The sequence below is a fragment of the Dermacentor silvarum genome, chromosome 2 (genome assembly GCF_013339745.2).
Source record: "Dermacentor silvarum isolate Dsil-2018 chromosome 2, BIME_Dsil_1.4, whole genome shotgun sequence".
Classification (NCBI taxonomy): domain Eukaryota; kingdom Metazoa; phylum Arthropoda; class Arachnida; order Ixodida; family Ixodidae; genus Dermacentor; species Dermacentor silvarum.
Genome location: NC_051155.1, coordinates 166078990 through 166105287, shown reverse-complemented (window position 1 = coordinate 166105287; position 26298 = coordinate 166078990). Strand labels below are relative to the sequence as shown.

At 47.6% G+C, this 26298-nt stretch overlaps 1 protein-coding gene across 1 annotated transcript; it reads left to right on the top strand.

Annotated features, from left to right (window-relative positions):
* Positions 1 to 24785, top strand: LOC125943559 (uncharacterized). The gene is made up of 7 exons (XM_049662959.1): positions 1 to 58; positions 2258 to 2377; positions 13834 to 13962; positions 16806 to 16830; positions 19866 to 19996; positions 21099 to 21146; positions 24637 to 24785. The coding sequence occupies exons 1-7, from the start codon at positions 1 to 3 to the stop codon at positions 24783 to 24785; spliced, it is 660 nt and encodes a 219-aa protein (XP_049518916.1).
* The last annotated feature ends 1513 nt before the right edge of the window (positions 24786 to 26298 follow it).

Here is a 26298-nt window from a genome sequence, read left to right as displayed (position 1 = left end):
ATGGCTTGGAACCCAAAGGCACTGATCGACCCGGTTAAAGCTAAGAAGGACGACCAAAGTAAGGCGCAAGTTGTTGTCTTTAGTGCTCGGTAAATTGTAATGTCTTGCCTCTACGCTGTTTCAACAAGCGGTAGCTACCGTATACAGAACATGCTGCACCAGGAGTTCACTTCACCATGTGCACATTGTAATCTGTGTCTAGTGACACCGAAGAGTAGTGCTACTGTTACTTTTGTTCAATCTATAGTGTACTAGATTAGGGCGAATTCTTGTTCTTTATAGTTCAGTCGCTATGTTCGACTTTCAGAGGCCCCAAAGGTTGCCAGGCCAGTGTACTTCGTAAGTTGCCCTTCCAGGCGGTAAACTGCAAGGCAGGGCAGACGCTAGGATCGTATGTAATCACCTCCTCCAGGAGATTATTCCTCCTCATGGCCCTCTGATCCATAATCTGCGTGAGGCCCCAGGTGTCTTTATACGGCAGAGTTCACATATTCATTGTACTGCCACGGCCGCTGGATTAAAAAAAAAAATGTCGCAGTTTCGCCCGAAAGGCGAAGCATCGATTTCGATAGCAAATTCGTAGACAACTATACGAACCGAAGATAGTAGTTTTATCGGCCGAATAAACTTGTAAACATTCACTTAATAACCAAATTATCAAGCACGGTGTAACGCATGTACAAGTAAACATGAACACATCTCGCTCGATGACCGCGGAAACTCGCCGTCAAAACGCTAGAGTGAGGAGGCGCGGCAGCAGCAACGAGCGAATTGACCTTCGTGCCATCTCTCGCTTCAACGCGAACTATAAACGTCGAAAGCACAGTGCATACGAAGCTACCGGCACTAGTTGCATTCCAAGCACGTTCGACAAATTTTTTATGCCCATCCAAGACAACAGTCCCCGACTGGCGGCGCCGCGGCGGATGACCCCGTTTTCGATGCACGCGCCAGGCCACTTTTTTTTTTTTTTTTTTTTTTTTTATCCAGCGGCCGTGATACTGCACAGGCCCCTACGCCACGGCAAGGGAGAAGTGCCAGGAGAACAGTCGCTCAGCTTCGATCAATAAATAAATTAATTAATTAACCAACCAACCAATAAATCAATCAATCAATCAATGGTCACTGCACACGTAAGACGCCCTAGCATTTTTTTTCTTGTTCTGTAAAGCGTGCTTTTCCTCGCTATAACAACTTATGAGAGGAAGACAAACGATTACAGCACGTGAGCGAAAGTGACACGAAAATGTTATTTGTGATACGCGAGGTCACACCTCGTCACTGTTGCGAACAGCGAGCTTCAGCTTTTCTTTTTTCTTGATGAAATGACTCACATTATCAACCGAGTGTCTATGCTTTAGCTGTACATAGAGGAAAAGGAAGGGCTATCAGGTACAATGGCGAAGCCTTGGTTCCCCAGCGTTATATGGCATGCTTTTAGTAGACAGTCAGCTAATCTTATCACAGCATCAGCTGTTAAGAGCACTTCCAGCAAAAGCCCGTCCTTTCCTGTCCTTGTTCACCCCCTTTAGAGCCTCATGTTGACGTGTACTTGGCACTTTGCAGCTCCTGCTGTTAACAGCCTATCCGCGTGCGATTTTCGGTGGAACGCCACAGGCAGACACGAAAAAATACAGAAGTGAAACATTGCACAAACCGAGAGTCACCTTGAGTACAAACTGGCAAGAGCCCTGAAGAGCGTATGGCGCACCTATAAAGCCATGCAGTAAATAATTGCTAAACTTACAATGAAACTTGGCAGAGCCAGCGGGCGCACAGCGGCAGTCGGTGGAGCGCCTCCTCAAATGTTTCTGACGGTCTTTTTGTAACCTTCTAAGGATTTCAATGATCTCTGTGCAGACTGTGTAGCTCAAGTTAAATACCGTATAGACTCACGTAAAGGTCGCAGTTTTTTTCCCTCAGTTTTGACTAGGTGTGCCCTTACACGGGACCGAACCATTGGTCAAAATGGTGCCGGCGCAGCCGGCGACTTGTGCACACCCCGGTTGTACTAACGCGAAGCTCTCGCAGCGGCACGCGGAAATATGCAGCACGCGGAAATATGCAGCACGCGGAAATTCGCCGATGCGTACACGCGACATCAGGGCACCGAGCGCACTTGCTTCTTCGTTGGAATTTTTTCCCTCCAAATTTGGGGCTGCCAAATTGGGAGTGTGGCCCTTAGATGGGTGCGGCCCTTACACGAGTCTGTACGGTATTGTACACGAGTCTGTATGGTATGTGTTGCGCCCTGCAGATGCGGACAAACCCAAGCCAGCAGCCTCCAACCCAGGGGCGCCACCTCCTGCTGCAGCGCCACCACCCGCCGCGCAGCCGCCGCCACCGCTGCCGATGCCCGACATCTTGGAATCCCCAGGCGAGATGCGCGCGCGACTCCTCTCTTGAGCGGTGTCTAATTTTAGTCTAGTATGAGGCAAAGAGACTTTACATTAAATTTCTCCATCGGTGCGCGAGAACATCGGCTCTCTGGACTGTTGGGTGTGGCTGCTATACACACTTGGCGCTGCTATCGCTCATGCTTTGGAGCACGTGTTCACGAAGCACTCGCAGTGTACCCGTGAAGCTGCATATGCAAGTATGCAAGTAGGAGCCATATTCTCAGTTGGTAGCAGCCTCTGCAGAAAAAAAATTCAAGGGTCTTCAAGGTCTTTCAAGGCCATGAGAAAGCATTTTCAAGGATTATGGTGGCTAACAGCTGGAATACAAAACAGTCCTAAACAACGAGCAAATATTTTTTTCTATTGCACACGGAACGAAAAAGTGTCTGCTAAGCCTTTTTCGCATAACCCATAACCAGCCACTACAGGCTCCCTATATTACAAAGATAGTAATCAGATCACATTGGCTGAACTCCTGACCTCCATAAACCTCCGTGGTCAAATACACAAATAAAACCCACCACAGTCGAAAGCAAAACTCAAGGATATTTAAGCACTCTGTGAAATTTAAGGGCTTTCAAGGCTAGGAAAGTGAGAGTCTAACATTCAGGTGTTTTTCTACGGTTTCTAGGACCACTACGTAGCCTGAATATTATTGCGTAGCATTATACAGCGAGTCGGTCGTAAAAAGTCTATGTGAAGCCAGAAAACCCCTTTCCCAGTACAGGGAGAATGTGCCCTCGGTGAGCCCACTAAATAAGCCCACTGTGAGTGCGGTTGATAGCTATCATTTGGAGTACAATGACAAAGGACTCATTGTCCGCGATAACAATAAGCGCGCCAACGCAAAACATTCTAAAAGCTCGTCCGCTTTCTCGGTAAAGGAGGCGTTAAACATATATAGGCCAGAAATGCCTAAACCTATACTAAAAGCGGGATAGTAAGCAGTAGGGGAAGCCCTGCATGGTAAACACCCAACCTCGATGGAAGGTGACCCAAAACGAGAGAATGCGCCGCTCGTGCATTCATTACGCTTGCACTCGCAGCCGTACCCCCCTCCGCTACATATGACGGATTAACGCGTTGGTTGTGCCGCGCCGGGCATCATGCAAACCAATTAAGCATTATATGGCGGTCAGCGTAGTGCGGAATGGATATGTTAGGCAACGTAAATGCGCGTATGTCTCTACTCGTATTCCTCATGCATGTATAAATTGTAATGAAGCAGAGGCCGCCCCTGTGTATGTGCCGACTGAAGAGGAAGACGAAGTATCGTGCCGTCATCGCGAGTGAGCCCCGTGCTACGAAAAGCCTTTGCAGTGCCTACCTTTACGTAGCACGCGGCTCACTCGCGATGGCGGCACGATACTTCGTCTTCCTCTTCAGTCGGCACATACACAGGGGTGGCCTCTGCTTCATTACAATTTATACATGCATGAGGAATACGAGTAGAGAGATAACGCACACTGAATCAGCAGTGTGGACGTACCTTTAAGGTACGTCCACACTAGCGACAAAAACGCGCGCGACACGCCGCACGCGGCAAGCGCCCGCGCGGCAGACTCGCGCGGGCAAGTCCACACTCGCGTTTTGCGGCACGCGGCAACGGCGCGTGGAGTGCCGCGTTGTCTCGTTCCATTCGATACTTCTCGTGACAACGCGCTCTCCGTTCTGCTGGTTTCGTCTTCCATTGGTAGTGTCTGTGTTTCTTTGCGCCACTGCCGGTCACGCTCAGCCATGTCGGATACGGACGCGGAGCTACTGGTGACTGTGAACACTATAATACTGATTTGTTCTTTACTTGTGCAACGTCGACGTGCCAGAAAGCGGACGAGAAAGTTTTGGGTGCGCCCTATATGGCGGTACAGGGACACTGAGAGCCAGGCGCACACTCTGCTTTCCCGCATGTGCCAGCGGTTGGCACACAGCTCCTTGTCCTTAAAATCGACGTTCGATTTGACATAGAGGCACGCATATTCGCGAACGGTTTCCAAAAACGCCTCCATTGCGAGGCGAATTCTTCGTCGACGTCTCGGTTGAGGTGTGGGAAGGCTTAACAAAAACAGCCCCCTTGACTGGACATGGCCTCTGAGATTTTACGGCGTGCGTGTCACTGCACGATCTCAGAGCCCATGCATTATGATTCTTCGCTTGTGCGACAGGTGGCGCCACAACTGCGCAGCTTCATTCTGATTGGTGCTCGTTTTGCGGCTGCCGCAAAAAATGGGTCTCGCACCCATTCGAGCGTTCGCCGCGCGTTGCTGCCGCTTTTCGTGAATCTTGCCCCGCGCGACAGCATCGCTCGCCGCGCGCGGCGTGTCGCGCGCGTTTTTGTCGCTAGTGTGGACGTACCTTTAATTACTATTCGCAATGCACACAGACGGTCGCGCCGCGTAGTGGCCAGCGAGAGCAATATTTCAAAGAGTATCCGCACAGTCAATGGCACAGTGTTACCGTGTGGCTCTCTATGCGCGGGCGCGTTCTGTTTTTAACACGAAAGTGTTTTATGCCGGGGTCCACCAAGACTTCACTGACGTATTTCCGTCACGGAAATACGTCATAGAACATAATACAAAGAAAGAAACCAGAAGAAAAAGTTCCACAAACATGCAAAATTTGGAAATCGAACCCACGACCTCTCGGTCCGCGACGATAGATCGCCGAGCGTTTAACCCATTGCGCCACAAACGCATTTGCAGAGAGCTACACAGACGCGCCTTATATATCTAACACTCCTCCGTGTACCCGCGCTCTTGCTCGGGGCGGTGCCGCCGCCTACGAGCAGAAAAGAGAAGTACTGCATTATGACACTAGACAGTTTTAGCAGAGCGTTGCTTACGCTCCTCTCCGCTAACGTTTCACGCACACCACTGGTTGCATGAACTGCGTTGATTTGGCTTGTTTGACAAGTGCGTCTGCCAGAGACGCCGGCCACGCGCGCTCAGCGCGGCTGTAAAACGGCAAAGCAACCAGTAGACGCACCCTAACGCTCCGCTCAAATGGCTTCGTAGCGGACCGTGGGCAGCGTTCTTCGTTCCGCTGCCGATATGAGCGTTGTGCGCACGCGCATTAGCGCTCCCGCTAGCGTTCCGCTGAGCGGCTCTGCGCGAATCGTTCGGACACGACGGTCTGAGCGGAGCGGACCGTGAACGCTCTGCTAAAACTGTCTACTAACGCGCACCGACAGTGAACGCTTCGGTGGTCTCAGCACTACGACGCCTCGATGCCAGCATTCGAAGGGACGCTGGCATCAAGAAGCACTACCAACGCCACCTAGGTGGCGTTCACCGTACTCAGCACAGCGGAGCGTGGCCTCCGCAATTAGCTCTGAAAATGTTTCTGAAGTTGATCGCGGAGGCTGCAATTACGACGCGCTGTACGCGCTGATTTGACTCGGTGACGATTCAGTTACGTGCTTTGTCTTGCGCGTTGTATTAGTGTGTCAGTTACGTGCTTCGTCTTTCGCGTTGTGCTAGCGTGTGCAGCGTAGTGCAGCTTCCATATGCACGACGGTTGCTCATGGTCATCGACGTTGGTAGTCGTGATGGAGGAGACGTGCCACCAGGCGTCAGCGTGGGTGCATCAACGCCTAAGGGCGCTTTAGCCACAAAACACCAATAGACATTATATATCAATGTGCAATAAACATTACACTACTTCTGTGAAGACACGCTTCACTTTCGTGTTCTATACCGATTCCTATATAAGAGGGATCAACCACATTTTTTCTTAACAGCTTCTGCATACGCCATGGAAGAAAAAAAAAGTGTTGCGTACCTCAGTGCACCAACCGATCGGTGAAGGATGAGATAAGCCTTGATTTGTTTCCGCTGGACGCGCATCTTAAAACGAAGTCGGCGGTGAAGCTGCGGATCGGCAAGCCTGTAACTCCGCCAAAGAAAGTTTGTTGCGAACACTTCGTCGCCGAAGACTTCTTCTCGAGCAACATCGGTTAGCAGAATGCTAATCGTTGACATTGTTCACGGATGCATAAACATTACGCTTTTACGATGGGGTAGTTGTAGCTTACGCGAACGGCAGGCACGTTCAATGCGGCACGAAAAGACAAGCCAGCAAGTTCGCGCCTATGCCTTACGACGTCCGAGCACTGTACTACAGGTGAATATTTGTAAATAAGGCTGCCCAAACGCTCCCCCAACAGTTGATTATTTGTAGAGCCATTTAGGCAGCTGGTGACTGGTTTTCGAGCGTAACTGACGGAGCTCTCCGTAACTAGGTTCGGAGCTTCGTGCCGATCGCTAGCTCTGTGGTATATTTGCTTGTACTGATCTTTTTTTTTGATTGATTGATTGATTAGAAAGCAAGATCGGTGCAAAAAAAAAAGCACATCGGCGTGCAGACACGGACACAAGATAAGTGAACACAAACGCCGTTTGCGTTGTCCACTTCTCTTGTGTCCGTGTCTGCACGCCTTACCTATTTTGCATTATGAATCGTTACCAACTAGCTCAGCTCTCTGTTGTTCCATGATCGGTGTACGTTTTCTTACTTAAACCGAAAACGCTGCACTCCAGCCATAGCGTTCGTTCTAGATACGCGTCGCATGCATCATTCAGAAAGGTTAAGGGCGTCATTCGCCGTAAAATAACAAGCACGCACGCACTTCTCGTTATGCACGCTTTTGGTTATGCAGCGGCATTCCGCAGCCGATGAGAATAAAATCTCAAAAATAAGAACACACTCGGCGTGCGACGAGAATGAGAAAAAGCTCGGCGTGCTACCACACGGACGCGCAGTCGCCTATTCTGATACTCTCTCGGTCCGCCATCTGATGATGATGATGATTTATTGGCATCCCCTTTGAAACGGGGTGGCGACAAATAGTCACCTAGCCTGCTTGATTTAATCAGGTATACTACACATGTTCTTTATCTAGCATTTTTGTATACCTCTCATTATCTTTCTTTTTCAAAAATTTAGCTTGTACCGCTGCCTATGATTTTGAGAGATCAGGTCGATACCATCTTTTCCCTGCCTTTTTTCCACCAGTACTCTAATCGTCTCTTGCTGATCTCTACGGCTGATCTGTTTGTTTCCTTCCACTTTAAACCCAAGCGCTTCTGGGAGTTGCACGTTACCTACGGTTCTCGCTGGGTGGATCCCGTCGCATTCCATTAGGATGTGCTGAGTGGTCTCTGGATCTTTATTGCAGCATACACATGTCTCATCTAGTTCCGAATATTTGTTCCGATATGTTTTCGTCCTTAGGCAACCGGCTCGAGCCTCAAATAGCAAGGCACTGCCCTTTGTGTTATCGTACAGATTTTCCCTTCTAATTTCTTTCTTCTCATTCTTGTAAATCTCCATTGACCTTTTCGTTTCCATTCTTTGCATCCAATTCACGGTCTCTATTTCTCTCACTTTCTTTCTGATGACCCCTGGTTGTCTATTTACAGTTTCGATTATCCTGTACTTGGTTGCCAACTTCCTTGACCTCTTCCTCCATTCTGTGTCCACGCTTTTCATGTAGAGATACTTGTGCACTTTAGCTGCCCATTTATTTTCATCCATGTTCCTGAGCCTTTCTTCAAAACTAATTTTGCTTTGTGCTTCTCTGACTTCAAAAGAGGCCCAACTCATGTCTCCATGCACTGCCTCATTTGTCGTATTACCGTGTGCTCCCAAAGCCAACCGGCCTACTGATCTTTGGTTAACTTCCAAACCCGCCAATATATCCGATTTTAAGCATATAATGGCATTTGCGAATGTTAGCGCTGGCACCATTACTCCTTTCCAGATTCCACGCACCACCTCATACTTATTGTGGCCCCACAGTGCTCTGTGTTTCATTAATGCTGCATTCCGCTTCCCCTTTATTTTCAGATTATCTTGGTGGTTGCTTGAGTAATTCTTTCCTTCGTTTATGTGTACGCCGAGGTACTTATATTGCTTCACTATGGGTATTACTTGCTGTTGAATTGACACCACGAAGTTACTCGTGTGTTCATTAAAGATCATAATCCCTGATTTCTCTGTGCTAAACTTAAGGCCTAGATTTGTCGCTGCGTTCCCACAGATATTCGCAAGTATCTGTAAATCTTTTTTATTGTCCGCTAGTAGCACAATGTCGTCTGCGTACATCAATCAAGGGACCTTCTGTTGCACCATTTGTCCATTACGCATGTAGGATAAATCAAAACCTAATTCGCTGTTTTCCAGTCGTCTTTCTATGCCCTTGACGTAAAGCGTGAACAACAATGGTGACAGAGGGCATCCTTGCTTCAATCCTTGGTGAATTCCCACCATTTCATTTCCTTTTCGGCCTTCCCATGCCACTTGTACTTGGTTGTCTCGATATATCTCCCTCAGCAGCTCCACGAAATCGTCATCTATGCCTTCGTATTGAAAAATATCCCACAACAATTCCCTGTCTACGTTGTCATAAGCTCCTTTAATATCTAGAAATGCTACCCATAAAGGTCTTTTCTGAGCTACTGAAATCTCTATGCACTGAGTTAGTACAAACATATTGTCTTCTAAGCGTCTGCCTGGCCTGAACCCATTCTGTAGTTCCCCCAATACACCGTTTTCCTCCACCCACTTCGACAGTTCTAATTTTATGGCTTGCATTGCCATTCTATATATCACCGACGTTACTGTAACTGGCCTGTACGAGCTCGTCTTATCCTTATCTCCTTTGCCTTTGTAGATGAGATTCATCTTGCTTTCACGCCATCCAACGGGAATATTCTTTGTTCTAATCACTTGCTCTATATGGCATTATTCAGCAGTGCCTTGCTTTTTGGACTGAGGTTTTTGATTAGCTGTATTGGGATTTCATCGGGTCCTGCTGCCGTGTTGTTAGGGACATTTTCTGCTGCCTTTTTCCAATAAAAGCTTTCTATGCTGAATTTTGATCTCTCAAGCCTCTCTGTTGTTGCTGGATCTGTTGTCTGAACTACGCTTTTTCTCGTACCGAAGTTATGCCTGATAACGTCTGTGATGTACCGCAGCGCATCATCGCCTTCATAGCTGTTACCGTCTTCATCCCTTATAGCCGTTTGCGAGTTTCTAGTTGGAGCTCCGAGTGCTTTTATATGGTTCCAGAATCTTTTTGGGGCGCCTTTGTCTCTTTTGTGAATGTTATGCACCCAACGTTCACTTGCGCATTTAATTTTCTCTTGCACGAGCTCACTCGCAACCCTTTTCTTTTCTCTGTATGTATTCCATCTAAGGAGCACCTCTTCTTCTTGTAATCCCAACTTTTTGGCTTCTCGATGAACCCTAGATGCCTCTTTACGCTCTTCTATAGCTTGTTTAATTTCCTTGTTCCACCACTTACGTGGTTTCCTCTTTCCAATCCAACAATTGTATTGCCGTGTCCGCCTTATTTCATGTTGCATAACCTCCATCAGTTCCTTATATTCCCAGACTGCTGTAGGAAAAGCCTCAATTTTCTTCTCTATGTTGTTTGCGATCTCTGTTATTTGCTCGTCATTCATTTTTAAAAACTCTGAGGCTATTGGTTCATGTTCTGCGCTGGTATCTCTCCCAAACTTTAATGCTAAACGTCTATGATCGCTTCCCAGGCTATTTTTTCCATTTTCGTCTATTATCATTTGGTCCAGTTGTTCGTAGACCATTTCTGAGACTAAGGCGTAGTCGATACATGACTGCCTGTTTCCGCATTGCCACGTTACCTGTCCATGACACTTATTCTCCCTGTTAACTACTATAAGGTTCTGTTCATCACACAAATCCAGCACTAGAGAGCCGTTGTAATCAGTATATCCATTTAAATCGTCCATGTGCGCGTTCATATCTCCCACTAATATCACCTGGCCCGAGTTACTAAACTCATTAATATCGCTTCTAATGCAATCGACCAATTCCTTATTTTTTTTTCCCTGCTATCACTACCTGTCCATAGGTAAGCTACTCCCAGTCACGTCTTTTTACCTTGCCATGTACCATCCATCCGAGACGATCCATGTATCATGGATCGCCTCGCGCGCCACCTGTAGTCCGTGTGCATTGCGAATACGCATAATACATTCCGCACCACGCCGACCGCTATATAATGCTATGTATACGCATACCTTGGACAGATCCCGTTCAGGGATCGTTCCATTTAATTTTTTTCACACTCGAGCAAGCGCGAATTCATGGGGAATGTTTTTTAACAGCTCTTATTTCCCTCACCCCTTATTATATTGCTGAGCAGCGTGCTATTCAACCGTCTAGACAATTCAGCCTATATGGCAGATGCCCTCATACACTGGCTCACCAGAAACAAAATTAAGGTTCAGGGAAATGAAAAAGTATGTCGTATTCACCATCCTATTTTCTAATTAGCTATCACGTATAGCTGACCCTTAAAGCCGGATTCACAGGACGGATGGGATTGCGCAGGGCCAGCTCGTCTGCCAGCTCTTGTGTGCGGCGTGATTAGGCGGAACTAGGTTACTCCATGATCGTCGGCCGACTTAATCGATATTTCTGTTCGTCGTGTGAATCCAGCTTGACCGCACATCACCTGCCACTGAGTTCAAAAAGAGTCTCAGTTTATGCCGTGTACCGATAAGCAAAAAAGACATGCTGCACTTGACTACTCAGTGACGTCAGAAGAGAATGTTTGTCCTGTTGCGGCTCGAGGTGGCGTTTCGGCCAGGAATCCACTAAGCGCATTGATGAGTACATGTAGTGTAGAAAATGGAAAAATGGTTTAATTTACATTACGTACACTGGCCCCTGGTACGGAAGCCCACTCCATAAGGAGTATATTAAACGCCTGAGTTCGCATCAGGACACGTCAGAACCACCTCACTGCACCACACGTCCCCGCTTTTCATCCCTTCGTCTTCCCTAGGAGACTGGACTGGGGAATCTGATGTCGGTAGCTCGGCCAATCCCAATCGTTGAATCCGTTCAGCCGGGCCCGCCTCCCATGCCGTACCCCCACCCCCGCATTCTTGAGTATGCGTGGCCACCTGGGAAACTTAGCTCGAAGCTGTTCTCACGGTTTTGGGCGACGATGGCCGCTTTCATCAATTAGCGGGCTCTGCGCGACGGCCCTCTTGTCAGGATCAGAATTTGGTAGTAACATTCACGGTAATTACCGTTTCCATCGATGGTAATGGTTGCTGACTCGACGCGAACTCCTTTTTTAGCGCGTCAAAGTCTATGACACGCCTGATTGCTGTCGCTGCGCGAGCTGATGAATGGACCACCTCGTGGGAAACGTCCAAAGCATGCGCTTGTGCAGGTTGAGACGTAACAGCCCCTACGCACCCCATCCGCAGACAGTGAAATGTAAAGAATGTAAATGGCGGTCATGTCTAGCAACGGTCACTCGGGCCCACTTGTCAGAAAGTTTGTTGTAAACAGAGCTAATCATGTGCGACGGAAAGCTGGCACCGCGACTAGATGACTGACAAGGGGTGACGTACACATGGCGCTGCGAACTTTGGCCGTACAGTACAACAAAGAAATACACTAATTTTAAGTATGCTCGAACTATATACACACGCTCGTGGCACCTTGTCTGTTAACAAGTTGCTCGCTTTGCCAATTTCCCCACATATGATCCAATATCGACAACCCACCAACGTATAGGGACTTCTGGCCATTAACGACAGTTGTGTTTCTCCTCGCGTGTCTTTCAAATATGATGGTAATTTACCATATATACTACAAATTAATCGTAGTAAAATGGGCTCTTTTGGGTTTAAGAAAAGGAACCAGCGTGTGCTCCGCGAACTTCTTTGGAACTTTTCTCGGTCAAGCTCAGTGTTGATTTTCCCACTATAACTCCGTAATTCCCAAAGTATCATACATACTACGCTAAGTTTGATACCCCACAATTCTGATTTAAACACGGGAAACTTAACCCATAACCTATAGTAGTGATTTTATATACGCTGGAGCGAGTTTTCAGTTGTGAATAGTTCAGCAAAGCAACTAATAATAACTAATTAATTACTATACTGATTAAGCTGTCACGCAAGCAACCTTTCATTGTTTTTGTAATGTAAATGTGCTATCCACGGGAAGAGAGAAAAAATGTGGTTGATCCCTCTTATATAGGAATCGGTATAGAACACGAAAGTGAAGCGTGTCTTCACAGAAGTAGTGTAATGTTTATTGCACATTGATATATAATGTCTATTGGTGTTTTGTGGCTAAAGCGCCCTTAGGCGTTGATGCACCCACGCTGACGCCTGGTGGCACGTCTCCTCCATCACGACTACCAACGTCGATGACCATGAGCAACCGTCGTGCATATGGAAGCTGCACTACGCTGCACACGCTAGCACAACGCGAAAGACGAAGCACGTAACTGACACACTAATACAACGCGCAAGACAAAGCACGTAACTGAATCGTCACCGAGTCAAATCAGCGCGTACAGCGCGTCGTAATTGCAGCCTCCGCGATCAACTTCAGAAACATTTTCAGAGCTAATTGCGGAGGCCACGCTCCGCTGTGCTGAGTACGGTGAACGCCACCTAGGTGGCGTTGGTAGTGCTTCTTGATGCCAGCGTCCCTTCGAATGCTGGCATCGAGGCGTCGTAGTGCTGAGACCACCGAAGCGTTCACTGTCGGTGCGCGTTAGTAGACAGTTTTAGCAGAGCGTTCACGGTCCGCTCCGCTCAGACCGTCGTGTCCGAACGATTCGCGCAGAGCCGCTCAGCGGAACGCTAGCGGGAGCGCTAATGCGCGTGCGCACAACGCTCATATCGGCAGCGGAACGAAGAACGCTGCCCACGGTCCGCTACGAAGCCATTTGAGCGGAGCGTTAGGGTGCGTCTACTGGTTGCTTTGCCGTTTTACAGCCGCGCTGAGCGCGCGTGGCCGGCGTCTCTGGCAGACGCACTTGTCAAACAAGCCAAATCAACGCAGTTCATGCAACCAGTGGTGTGCGTGAAACGTTAGCGGAGAGGAGCGTAAGCAACGCTCTGCTAAAACTGTCTAGTGTCATAATGCAGTACTTCTCTTTTCTGCTCGTAGGCGGCGGCACCGCCCCGAGCAAGAGCGCGGGTACACGGAGGAGTGTTAGATATATAAGGCGCGTCTGTGTAGCTCTCTGCAAATGCGTTTGTGGCGCAATGGGTTAAACGCTCGGCGATCTATCGTCGCGGACCGAGAGGTCGTGGGTTCGATTTCCAAATTTTGCATGTTTGTGGAACTTTTTCTTCTGGTTTCTTTCTTTGTATTATGTTCTATGACGTATTTCCGTGACGGAAATACGTCAGTGAAGTCTTGGTGGACCCCGGCATAAAACACTTTCGTGTTAAAAAGTGGCGAAGCTGTTCTAATCTTCACTGGTGTAGAACTGTGTTGGGGTGTTATAGGGTTAATGTAAACCAACACGCCTACTGTTATAACGTATGACATTATTACAGCACACAGTAATACAGAGTTATAATAACGGTACATGTCGTGCGCTGCGTCTTGTGCACCGCCGATGCAGAGGGTTTCGGCTCGCGAGTGCCTCCGCCCCCCGGAGGTGGTTCCACGTGGGATCCGACCAAGCAGCCCCGACGGCCGAGCATCGCCGTCTTCAAGCCCGAGGCCTTCGAGGAGGCCCTCGCCGGATTCAGTGAGCACTGACCCCCTGCTCGCGAAATACAGCAGTCATCGCGAAATACAGCAGTCATTAAAGTGACTTCGGAGCGTCACAATCAAAAGTTTGAACTCTTCTAACAAGGAGTTAGGAGACGGTACAAATGAAAAACTGAACTATGTGGGACGCGCTCTGTTGCATTCCACGTCTCTCGGTTACGTCAGAACGAGGCACCGATCTGTTTTGGTATTTCGTAGCATAGAACTGGACCCCCGGTGTTCCATAATCTAGTTATGCGTGGCAAAACCGAATGTACACGGGTGGTCCAAACAATACTTTTTTTTCATAGAAACACGCATAGGCGGTAAACTTGTAAGCGCATCGTCTTTGCTCCCGCCAAGAAAAAAAAAAAAGTTGCAGTTTCGCCCGAAAGGCGAAGCATCGATTGCGATAGCAAATTAGTGGACAGCTATACAAAGAAAGGATAGAAGTTTTATCGGCCGTATAAACTTGTAAACGTAGGCACACTAACTAAATTAATAACCATGGTGTCACACGCGCACGAGCAAACATGAGCGCATATCTCACTCGATAACCGTGGAAACTCGCTGTCAAAACGCTGGAGTAAGTCAGCGCGGCAGCGGCAGCAGCGAGCGAATTGAGCTTCGTGCCGGCACACACGATCTTAGCCGCGAAAACACAGGGAGGGCGGACTCTGCCCCCGCCGTAGACGGCTTTCAGGATACAGCCGCGCGGGCGAGCGCAGAACGCCTCCCGGAGCCTTCGCCCCCGGAGCCTCCCGACCCTGCGGGAGCCCGCGGCCTCAGTAAAGCGCGGCCCCTCCACCTCCCTACCCTCCCTCCGCAGCGTTGTGCGGAACTGAAATAGTGCGCGCTTCCTTCGCGCTTCGCGCCCTTGCGTGAGCGAGCCGCGACGCGATTGCCGGCTCACCGTCGCACGCTTTCACTCGCACATACGGCGCGCGGCGACGATTTTATCGCTCTTGAACTGTATACGGAACCTCACGGCGACGGCAGAAATCCTCTTGGCGTGTCCATATAATTGCTATCGCAATAAAAAGCTTCCATTTCTGAATGCACGTTGAGTGCGTAGCGGTGCAGCTGGAACGGGAAACGTTTGTTTGACATCGCTGAACACGAAACCACTGCGACGTGAACTCGCTCATCCGTCCAGTACTAGTTAACTCATTGCTATGGTGTGCATTTGTCTCTTCTTACTTCCTGCGCCGTAGTCTCGATAGTTCCACTGATCTAAGAAACGCTATAGTGTCAATGTGAACTGCGGCATTGTGACGCATTGTACGGATGGCAAGAGAATTCGGCGGCTATTCTAAAGCAGCGGCCACATAGTGAATATTATTTTTATGCTGCAGAAAATGGTTTTTTTTTTTTTTTTTGCTAGTGTCGAAAGATGAAGGCACTGCCAATCCTCGCTCAAGCTGGTGCAGATCACAACTATACAATGCTAACTAGAGGTCCCCCACATGCTTATGTAGGAGGTAATATGGCATTTACATGCAGTTACTACAACAGAGACCAATGCTGTAGCCTGCAAATCACGCGTAAAGGCGAAAAAAACGGAAAAGAGGACGACGAAATTGATTGCGGACGGGAGCGCCTATATACACACCTGTCCGCAAAGCGGGCCTATATACAAGATGCTTTAGGTACATCTGATGCTTCGTAAGTGTACTGCGAGTTGCTTGAGCCATTGAATCACAGCGCAGGACCTATTAAGTAGAAACCGTTTGCGTTGCACCAGTGGCGCACCGACGGGGGGGGGGGGGGGGGTGGGGGGGGATATCGGGTGTTGTAACTCCCCCCGAGGCCGCGTTACGCCCGCCTCCCCCCCCCCCCCCCCCCCCTCCCACGCGTCCAGCCCCACCAGTCCAACGTGTACCTTCAGCGCTCTGTTCACATTGCCCTTACAATTCAGGAGGTGGCTTGAGGTCGAATTTTCCTGATTAACAGAAACACTCTATCACTGTCTTCAAATCAAAAAAAGATGGCTGACTAATGGAGTAGTACACGAGGAATAAGGATTATAAACAGGGATAAGGTGCCTCAGAAAGGCTGGCCAACGTTTCGATAGGAGGACCTATCTTCGTCAAAGGCGGCCTCGTCATCCTCGGCGGGTTAGTTTTAAAGGGTTAGTGGAGTGACGTCACGTCGATGTCCGCTGTGGCTGTCTGTAAAGGGGGAGACTGAAAAGAAAATGAGCGCCGGCGCTTGACTGGCTAGGCGCGGTTTCTAAGACGAGGGGACAAGAGCGATGAGCGAGAAAGTGACAAAAGAAAATTATATATATAAAAAAAAAAAAAAAGAGAAAACCACCGTCAGAGGGGGTTGGGGGAGCGAGAGGCGAGTGAGCGTTCGGAGGAGTCGTGGTCGGCGTGCGTTTGGGGTCCCTGAAGAGCTGTCTTGTATTTATTCATTCACTCTTAGATTACTTTGAGTGAAACGCTGAAGAAACAAACATCGTCATCATCTTTGGTGTCATTATATTATTGTAATTACTAGGCATTTTATTTGCTGTTGGATTCCTCTGACGGAAATTGCATATTATGCAAAGTGCTTGCTCCCCCCCCCCCCCGCCACAAAAATTCAACCCCCTCCCCCCCTGGCCGAGATCCTGGATGCGCTACTGCGTTGCACTTCCTGGAGTGTTGCAGGAAACAGACTTTTGTCCACATATTTTCCAAACCTGTACCTCCTTTCTGCATTGCCGGAATATACCTCTTCGCTATTCGTTCAGTTGAGATTGCTGTCATCATTGGACATTGTTATGAAACGCGATTTCTTTTTCAAGGCTCCAACGCCGTAATCGTGCCTTGCTTGTCTCTTGCTTTTGTATTTCAGAGGCGAAGAAGCAGCAAAGGCGCGTGTAAGTTGGAAACTTTGTTTCTAAATTAAGAAATATTGACAATAAAATCATACCATCTACTCGCTCCGGAGCATGCCAGCTGAGCTTTGAAATTTTGAGGGAGAACGGCACACAAGAAGCAAAACAAAGCACAGTGCACTGGGTGAAAGACATAGTTGAGCTGTGAGTTGTTTTTCCGTCCATGCCCTCACTGTTCGCCACTTAATTACTGTGTCCTCGGCGTAGCTCTGTACATTTGAGGTGTACCGGGTGTTTCAGCGAACACTTTCAAAAAATTTTAAAGGTTGCCTGTGGCAGATAGCGCAATTGTAGTTAAGATTACTTTCAGTTACTTTCTTAACAAAACGTCGTTTTATGCATTGAAGCACAGAACTAACTGGAACGCCAATGCATTTCTCCGCAAAGTTCGGGAATTTACATCTCGAAACTCGTGCCCCTCCTGAGAATTCGTTCCAAGTGGATCCACCTTGCGAACTTCACGGCTGGAATGTGTAAATTGCGATATGGGCCATAAGGTAATTAGTTAAAAACTTAATTAGTGAAGTTTTGTTAATTAGTCGATTATGCAATCCAATTTTTTGTGCAAATAAAGTCCGCCTCTCCAAGTAGACCAGCTCTTCAACTAGAATTGTGCTATCTGCCACAGGCAACCTTTAAACATTTTTAAACTGTTCGCTGAAACGATCAGGCGCTTATTAGCGCACGAAACAATATATACAGGGTGTTCCAGCTATCAGGAAGCACGATTTAAAAAAAGAGGAACGGTGTTACGCGAAGCAAACCTAGTGTGTATTGTTTCCAGTACAGTTGACTTGCCGCCAGTATTTTTTTCGTTACTGAGATTTAATTAGGTAATTGTAGTTAATTATCTAACTCCAGAAGTACTGTCCTAATTATCAAAGTGTCAATGAGAAAGTTGTAGAGCAACATGAAAAACTCCAGATACAGCTCTCTGTTGCTCAATACGTGCTACATAAATGCGTTTTTCCGAGTGTGAAAGCCCGCGAATACACGCAGAATTGCCGCGCGACTGGCTGCTTGAGGCACTTTGCATGCGTTTGCGGGCTTCTTTAACGCTCGGAAAAACACTTTCATGTAGCACGTATTGAGCAACAGAAAGCTGTATCGGTAGTTTTTCATGTTGCTCTACAACTTTCTCATTGCCACTTTGATAATTAGGACAGTACTTCTGGAGTTAGATAATTATTTACAATTACCTAATTAAATCTCAGTAACGAAAAAAATTACTGGCGGCGACTCCACTGTACTGGAAACAATACACACTAGGTTTGCTTCACGTAACACCGTTCCTCTTTTTTTAAATCTCGCTGCGTGATAGCTGGGACACCCTGTATAACTTATGCGTATTTTAGTCAAACGTTTTACTATATTCGATAAAACAAGCCGCAACATTATCGTACGTTGGCTCACGACTATACCTCTGTGCTGTATTTGGTGGAATGAAATTGTAAGAAAAAAAATTACTACATCTCCCGCTAAAGGGAACCATATGTGGATGCGAAGCAGCGGGGAGATGGTTAGCTTGATCCGCCGCTTGACGTTTGCGTTGCGATTCGGCTTCTCGAGCCCGGAGTTCAGGGTCCGCTTGCCGCCGTTCACGTTTCCTTTCCGCTTCGCGAGCCCGAAGTTCGGGATAGCCACGTCGCCGCTCCCGTTTCGCGGCAGCGGCCCGAGCACTCATCGCGGCGCTGCACAGGAGAGAGAATGAGGCGCGCGCGCTCCGTCATTTTCATACCGCGGAACTACCGTGGCGCCCCCAGCGGAGTATGCAGCTGTCGCACCACCTGTCGTGCGCGCCGCTCCGTAGAGTAGAGGATTCCTAGAGGAGAGAAAGGGGGGGAGCGTAGCAGATGAGAGAAAGGGGGAGGGGACGCGCATGCGCTGTGGGGGTGTGGGACGCGGGCGCCGCTCCGTAGAGTTACAGTGTACTAGAATGTAGTAGAGTAGAGGATTCCTAGAGGAGAGAAAGGGGGAGCGTAGGAGAGGAGAGAGAGTGGGAGGGGACGCGCATGCGCTGTGGGGGTGTGGGACGCCGCGCGACGGAAGGAGGGACGGACAAAGCCCCCGCCATAAGCTGCTTCGTATCTAAAAAAAGAGGGGAACCGTGGAAAGGCCTTCCCTTCCCGCTATTTAGAGACAGCCTGGCTGCAGGGTTCGGTCATAATATGCGGCCTAGCCTTTCCTGCGTGCAACAGGAGGTCGGCAACTGCCCACGATCCCACCGGAGGGCATACCCACCGCCGAACAGGGAACTCGTGTGCATCCTCTGCTGAGGCAAAGCATGTCCTCCCATTTCCGCCCAGGCACCTTGGCCACGGTAATGGTGACTTCTGTACGTTTCAGGAACTATATATTTGCGTTGTATTTGGTGGAATGAAAATGTAAGAAAAAAAAGTGGAACCATGGAAAGGCTTTCCCTTCCTGGTATTTAGAGACAGCCAGGCAGCACGGTTCGGTCACAACAGCTGCGACCTAGAACACACAGAACACATAGTGCGACAAAACGCAGTGAAGATGCGTCAACGCTTTCAACCAACGTGCGACGTGCTATAGGCTATATGGTGTGTACGTCTCGCGAAAATGTGTGCTTCGTTGACCAGACGCCTCAATCAATCTTGGAAATTAGTTTTACGCGGGCAGTGATGTTACGTCAATCCGATCACACAACAGCAAGAGTTTGCGATCTGTAAGGCAGCTATATAAAGCTATAATCTTGATGTTTACCGACTGGCCATGAAACCGTGCGCACCGTGGTGCCATTTGAAGAGAGTTTCGTACACGGTTTCGCACACATAAGATCCCACGATGTCAGACACAAACAGTGTCAAATATTCTCATATAGACAAATCGGCCATCTTCTCAGCTCTGATTGGCCCACACTGCAGGGCTGCCACGGCGTCTCTGATAAGCTCAAAGTACCGCCATTGCTGAATTTCATGGCGTTCAAGAATATCACCCTGAAGAGCCGCTTCGCCGAGGTTGCCTTGTGCTGCAGGAAATAATGTTCCTCGCAGCCACTTCGACGTGACGCCCGGCGAGTTGGGCATGAACCCGCCGTCCATCGCGTGGTTCGTCTGTCTCACCTTCACCATGTTCTCGCTCACGCTGGCCGTGCTGTTCATCGCCTACTACGTCAACAGGCCAGGTGAGACATACGCGTACATACCGTCCTCCCCGTTTGCTGCCTCCGCTTCTCTTTAATATACCTCAGGCTCCTCAGCGCCGGTTGCGTTGCTGAGCACGAGGTTGCGGGTTCGATCCCGGCCCCGGCAACCGCATTCCGACGGTGGCAGAAATTAAAAAAAAAAAAAACGCTACGCCATGGTTACCTCAAAATGTAAAAAAAGAGCACGCAGCGATACACTGCTGAACAACGCCACTGAACAACACTAAAACGTCGCCATGGGCCTCCAAGATTGGGTGGCGATCTCGGACGTCGTGGTATAACCAAACAATTTATGCAGTTTAGCATCCGCATTGCTGCACAAGCTGACCCAGCATCGCGTTACTCTTTAACACCACAGCGTTAAGGGCCCCGTGTCGAAGAAAATCCGGTGTCTGCGGCCGTTGTCCGTCAGGAAAAAATCATCCCGCACCACAACCACGCAGTCCCTCCACGTGGCGCATAGGCCTTACTGAACTATTTGAATTTCTCAAAGTAAAATGCCTCGGAAAATTTGTAAAGTACGACTTACCCATAACCCACAGGCATGATAGCGTCGGATTGTAATTTGGATATACGAGAAAACATAATTCTGTTACGCGGAGACTCCCACACAAACCCCTTTTTGCTTGCGATGAGTCACTGCTTGTAGTCTCTGCATTACGGGGGTATACTCGTACGAGCGATTGCTCTGCCCTTCTCTACCGCCGGGATCGGCCCACCACTGTTTTCTGTCGACGTTACGTCACGAAGAAATCCCGAGATCCCTAGCCATAGACAGCTGCGCTGTAAAATGGAATGGAGCTGGGTAGCCCATGTAATGCGTAGGGTATACATAACCGGTGGACAATTAAAGTTACAGAATTGATGCCAAGTGAAAGGGAGCACGCATTCGACGACGGCAGAAAGCTAGGTGGGGGGATGACATGAGGTAATTTGCAAGCTCAAGTTGTAATCAGCTAGCGCAAGATTTTTCATGAAAAGTTTCTTATTTGCGTTATGGATGTACAAAACTTTTTTTTTGTCATTTAAGAAAGCTTTTTTTTATATATTCCGTGAAGTAATAATGAACTGGTCTTGGCAGGGTCCTACGTGCCGCCTGTCACAAACGTCACCAAGAAGCCCACAGCACGTACGTATAAGGAGTCATGCATACTGTAAACTGGAATGTTCAACATTTGTACGGCACCATCTTGCTGATGTTCTTACTATGTTGCTATGGCCGTTATCTAAACTCCCGTTGCCTCCGCCTCCATAATATAATGGCCCGGCCCACATGCAGTGTAAGAATAAACGTGAATAACTAATTGCCTATATAGGTATACAGGTATATGGGTAGCTAATAGCAGATATGGTGTTGGATATAAAGGTTCGGGTCACGCTTGACTAGATTCCGAGGTGCGCGTACGTGGGCTAGGCCGCAAAAGAATTCCAGTTATATCGATGCGGCTTGTGACCCGGAAGCCTTTGCCCCGGACTGTACAATTGTAAAAAATCCGACTGATTGACATTCGCCGTTTTCTTCCTTTGTTCTTCAACGCCCTCTCCCCCCTTTAGGAAGCGCATGTTTGACCCACTATACTGGCACATATGCCATCGCGCGCCCTTCGGCGGCAGCTCAGATAAACCTACACTCTAGAAAAAACGCACTCAACGCATGCCCTGATACAGGCCGCCATGTTGGCTGTTCAGATCTTTCAAATGGAACTACCCTATCGAAATAACCCATTAACCCCATATCCAATAATCCTATGTGAATATTATAGGAGTCCCATGTAAAAAAAATTATGGGGTTTTACGTGCCAAAACCACGATTTGATTATGTGTCACGGCGTAGTGGGGGACTCCGGAAAGTTGGACCACCTGGGGTTCTTTAACTTGCACCTAAATCTAAGTAGACGGGTGTTTTCGCATTTCGCCCTCATCGAGATGCGGCCGCCGTGGCCGGGATTCGATCCCGCGACCTCGTGCTCAGCAGCCCAACACCATATCCACTGAGCAACCACGGCGGGTTCCCATGTAAAATTAAAAAAAAAAAAGACGTATGTTCCCATGTATATCGGAGATGCCACCAAATAAGATATATGGGAACATGCGGGTTTTATAGCGCAGCTCTTAGGCGCCCGTTCCTGCGGCAAGCGTCTTCGTCCACGGCGTAACCGAACGACCATAGCGAAGGATCAAAGCGAACGCGGAGCGCAGCGAGGGATGAAAGACTGCGATAGCGAAGAGAGAGCGAGGAGGAAAGCGGAGAAGAGTATGGCGAAAGCGTGAGAGAAAAAGCACAGTGGCGCACGACGGGCTCTGCGTCGACGATGGCGTCAGAGTCGTGCACGTCGTCCGTTCACCGATGACGCCAACGATAAGGCATGCGGCGAACGCGTCCACCGATACCATATATGGAAACAAAGCGCTCCATGAGTGGAGGTCTGTCTGAGGCGGCTGCTATGAATCGCGCCCACGCGTCACCCATGCACTGCCTCTCGCGATCTCCCGATTGGCGAGGCAGTCGCGCCACACTTCGCTCCGTTTGCAACGTGCCGTACGAGACAGATTGTTCGCCCCAGCCAATAAATCGTGAAATGAAAACAAGTATAGACCTACGCTCAGGTTTCGCATTAGGGAGCATCGTAATGGTCAGTGAATGCTTTTTTTTTTATATGGGACCCTCATGTGTTCATATGAGATTGGGGCTTAGGATAGCACCAGAATTGTTCTTCGCTTATAGTTCGGCAACCAGGCTTTATGCCGAAAACTGAGCTTACGATACCGTTTGACTAAAATACTGCTTTCACATTAAAAAAGGGGAAGCTCAATCGGCAGCTATTTCTTCACGAAAGTTCATTCACAACGTTCTGAGGCAACAAGTGAGCTACGATAGCTGCCGCAGTGGGTAGCTCCGGATTCATCCAGAGTTCTGATCCTGACTAAAGCTTCTGTAATACAGAAGCCTTAATTCTGACTGGTGTCCTGCATAGGGCTCCAGTCATAGGGAGTGTACGCAGTAATTAACGCTCATTCTGACCACCCGAATTTATTTAATGTGTACCTATAGGTCTACACGAGCGTTTCTGCACATTGCCTGCATGTGGTTTTTAGACTGTAATGCTCATGCACAGAGCTGGGCTTCATATAGCGGTACCAGCTTATTACTAAGGGATAGGCAGTGACATCACACTGCATCACGCTGACATATACATGCAATTTATTTCATTAAAAATTTGCCTTTTCGCGTACCTGCCATTATGAATTATAGTAAAAATGTCATGGACACGAGACCGCGGACGGCCGGAGCGAGGGAGAAGCAGTTTTTTCCCAGTTTAGCCTGAGCACATCCATTCTGTGGGTTACTTATGCACTTTATTAACTATGACTTAATTTTAGATGCAACACACAAGTAACAACAAGCCTGGATCAGTAGAGAGTGGACAGGCAACACATTCTTTTGAGGCCATAATAAGTTTTTCAGAAATCTTGCTGTTGCCGATTTTGCCTGCTATAGGAACTTGACTGAATAAAATTGTTCGAAGCATGTACTTCTCTGGTGTGCTTTCAACATCAGAAGACATCCAAGGGTGTGGTCGTAGGGCCAATAAGTGGCAATTCCTTTCACAAACAGAAAATTTTCATAAAACTTTATGCAACATTCGTAAAATTGTAGAACGGGCCCAAATTCATTAACTCAACCGAAAATTCAGGAGAGTGGCAGGAATGCTTTTGTCTCGTAATGATACAGCACTGAATGCTAAAGAGCAAGCTTTAGTTTGGGCCCAACTCCAATGCCGCCTATTCAAATACATGTAAAATGCAGAAACACTTTTCCGAGATAACCACTGGACCAATTTTAATGAAATTTGTTGCATTTGAGAGATAAAGTTAAATTCTAGTGACTGTTTGAAGCGGAATTTCGATTTAAGGCGGCAAGCTTTAGAAAGGAATTTTCAAGAATTGGCAAGTTTAGAAAGAATAGAAGCACTAAGATTACAGATTTGTAGCTCTGCACCAAGAACAGAAATTGCAGTTACGTAAACTGCATCCATCAGAACATTTAATGTGGACAAATTTGATATGCCAATTTATAACTTACGCGAAATTATTACGTTGATTACATGGGTATTGCGAAAGCAACTCACATACTAGTGGTTTATTTGAAAACCATGCATAATATATCGATTTTGTCCACTTTAGATGTTACTATTAGGTGAAATTTACAGAACTGCAATAACTTTTTTTATTGCAGAGTTGAAAACTTCATAGTTTCGCTTTCTGAAAGTTAGAGATTTTGCCAATTTTAAGAAAAAAATTGCCGATCTAAATCAGAAATTCACAACTAACAGTCACTAGATTGTAACGTTTTATTTTAAATGCAACAGACCTCATCAAATTTGGTGCAGTAGCCGAGAAAAACAATTTCTCATTTCCCATGTATTTAGGTAGGAGCCCCCCGAGCTAAAGCTCCCTCTTTTTTTCAATATAGACGTTGAATCACAGCAGTGCTACAATTTTACAGAACTGCTAACTAAAAAAAAAAACACATTGGAGGTGTGTCTCCACAACCAGCCGCTGTGTCTGTACTTATTTCTGTTATCAAGTGGCACATTTATTTAACTTTCTCATTACAGCACCAAAAAATGACACCGTCAAGCACCAGGTAAGTCTACACACACTAACTTTTCAAGACCTACAACTGATCTTCAACAGGTTTATATCTGATAGTTTAAAATGCAGCATAATTGTGAAGGCTGCCAGCTCAGATGTCTCACATTTCTGACAAAAATAATTCTTATACAGGCCCGGTACGAAGCTGGTCTTCCTGACGACTACAGGACAGATGACCCAGTCGACATCGATGTCCTTTACAAATTAAAATAAAACTCACTTCATCTTTCCAACAAATGACATTCCTTGTCTGCTTTCATGTAAGCATTGTAAAGCTAGCTTTAGGAACTATGTTACCAATGCATTTACAAAGGCGAGAGAGCCCGGGATGTATTAAAAAAAAAGAAAACCCCGACCGCGACTAAACAGCCAAAATTACGCTCAAATGTTCCCAAGTGCAATGGAATAAACTCTCATTACTATCTGAACATTTGTATGTCTCATATTCTTCGATGGTGGCTTCTATAAACGACAGCTGTGTGCAGGGTATCCCAGCTCACATTCACCAAGTTTAAAAGAAAAGTGAAACCTTCTGTGCAGATAAAACCAATTGTATGTTAGCTGCAACCTGATGAAACGTCCCATATTCGTTGCTTTGCCTAATTAATTAGTTTGCAATGATTAACTAGGTTTTTAATTAGTATATTTAGAGCAAATGTGTCAAGACAAGGTATTAGAAATCCGTCGAAAACATCAATTTAAATTTTGTGGCACATTATTTATGGCATGGCTCCTTTTTAGGCATGTTGAAAAGACATTGATATTACTATTAGTAGAATGACATAATAATAGTTCAGCGGAAACCCGCTAGGTGGAGAGAAGTAATAAATGGGAAATGAGACATCCACCCAATTGTAGCAATTGCTATAAAGGAAACCCATACGGGTTCCTCGAAAGAAAAGCCTCGCAGTTGAAAGAAAAAAAGTTGTCGCAGTTTCACCTGAAAGGCGAAGCATCAATTGCGATAGCAAATTTGTAGAGAGCTATACGGAGTAATGATATTAGCTTTATCAGCTGTATAAACTTGCACATGCAGCAGCACCGGCAACACGCAGAACTGTTGTCGACGCCGTCGGCGTTTTGAACACGTTCGCTCAAAATGCGTGCGGCGTTGGTGACTGTTGCCGGAGCCTCTGATATAAATAGGCACTTGGTGCCGCAGCTAAACGTCGCCTCCCTTCCCCCCCCCCTCCCCCACGGCCTCTCGTGCGTCGGAAGAAGGCGTGTTTGCTCTACATATATGGTGATTGTAAAGGAGGAAAGAGACGAAAGAAACGCGCCGAACGCGCGTTTGTTCTCCGCCGTGCGTTCACTCCCCGTGAAAGCGCGTGCCCCTCGCGCCCTTTCACTCGCACATACAGCGTTCAGCGCGCGGCGACGATTTCATCTCCATTGACGTCATGCGGAACCTCATGGCGACGGCGACGCCGACGGCAGAAATCTGCTTTTGAGTGTCCATATAATTGCTATCGCAATAAAAAAAGTTGTCCTGGTTTTCTTCAACTGCGAGGCTTTTCTTTCGAGGAACCCATATGGGTTTCCTTTGTAGCAATTGCTACGATTGTGTGGATGTCTTATTTTTCATTTATTAGTAGAATATTGAGTAGAATATGTCATAGGGTGAG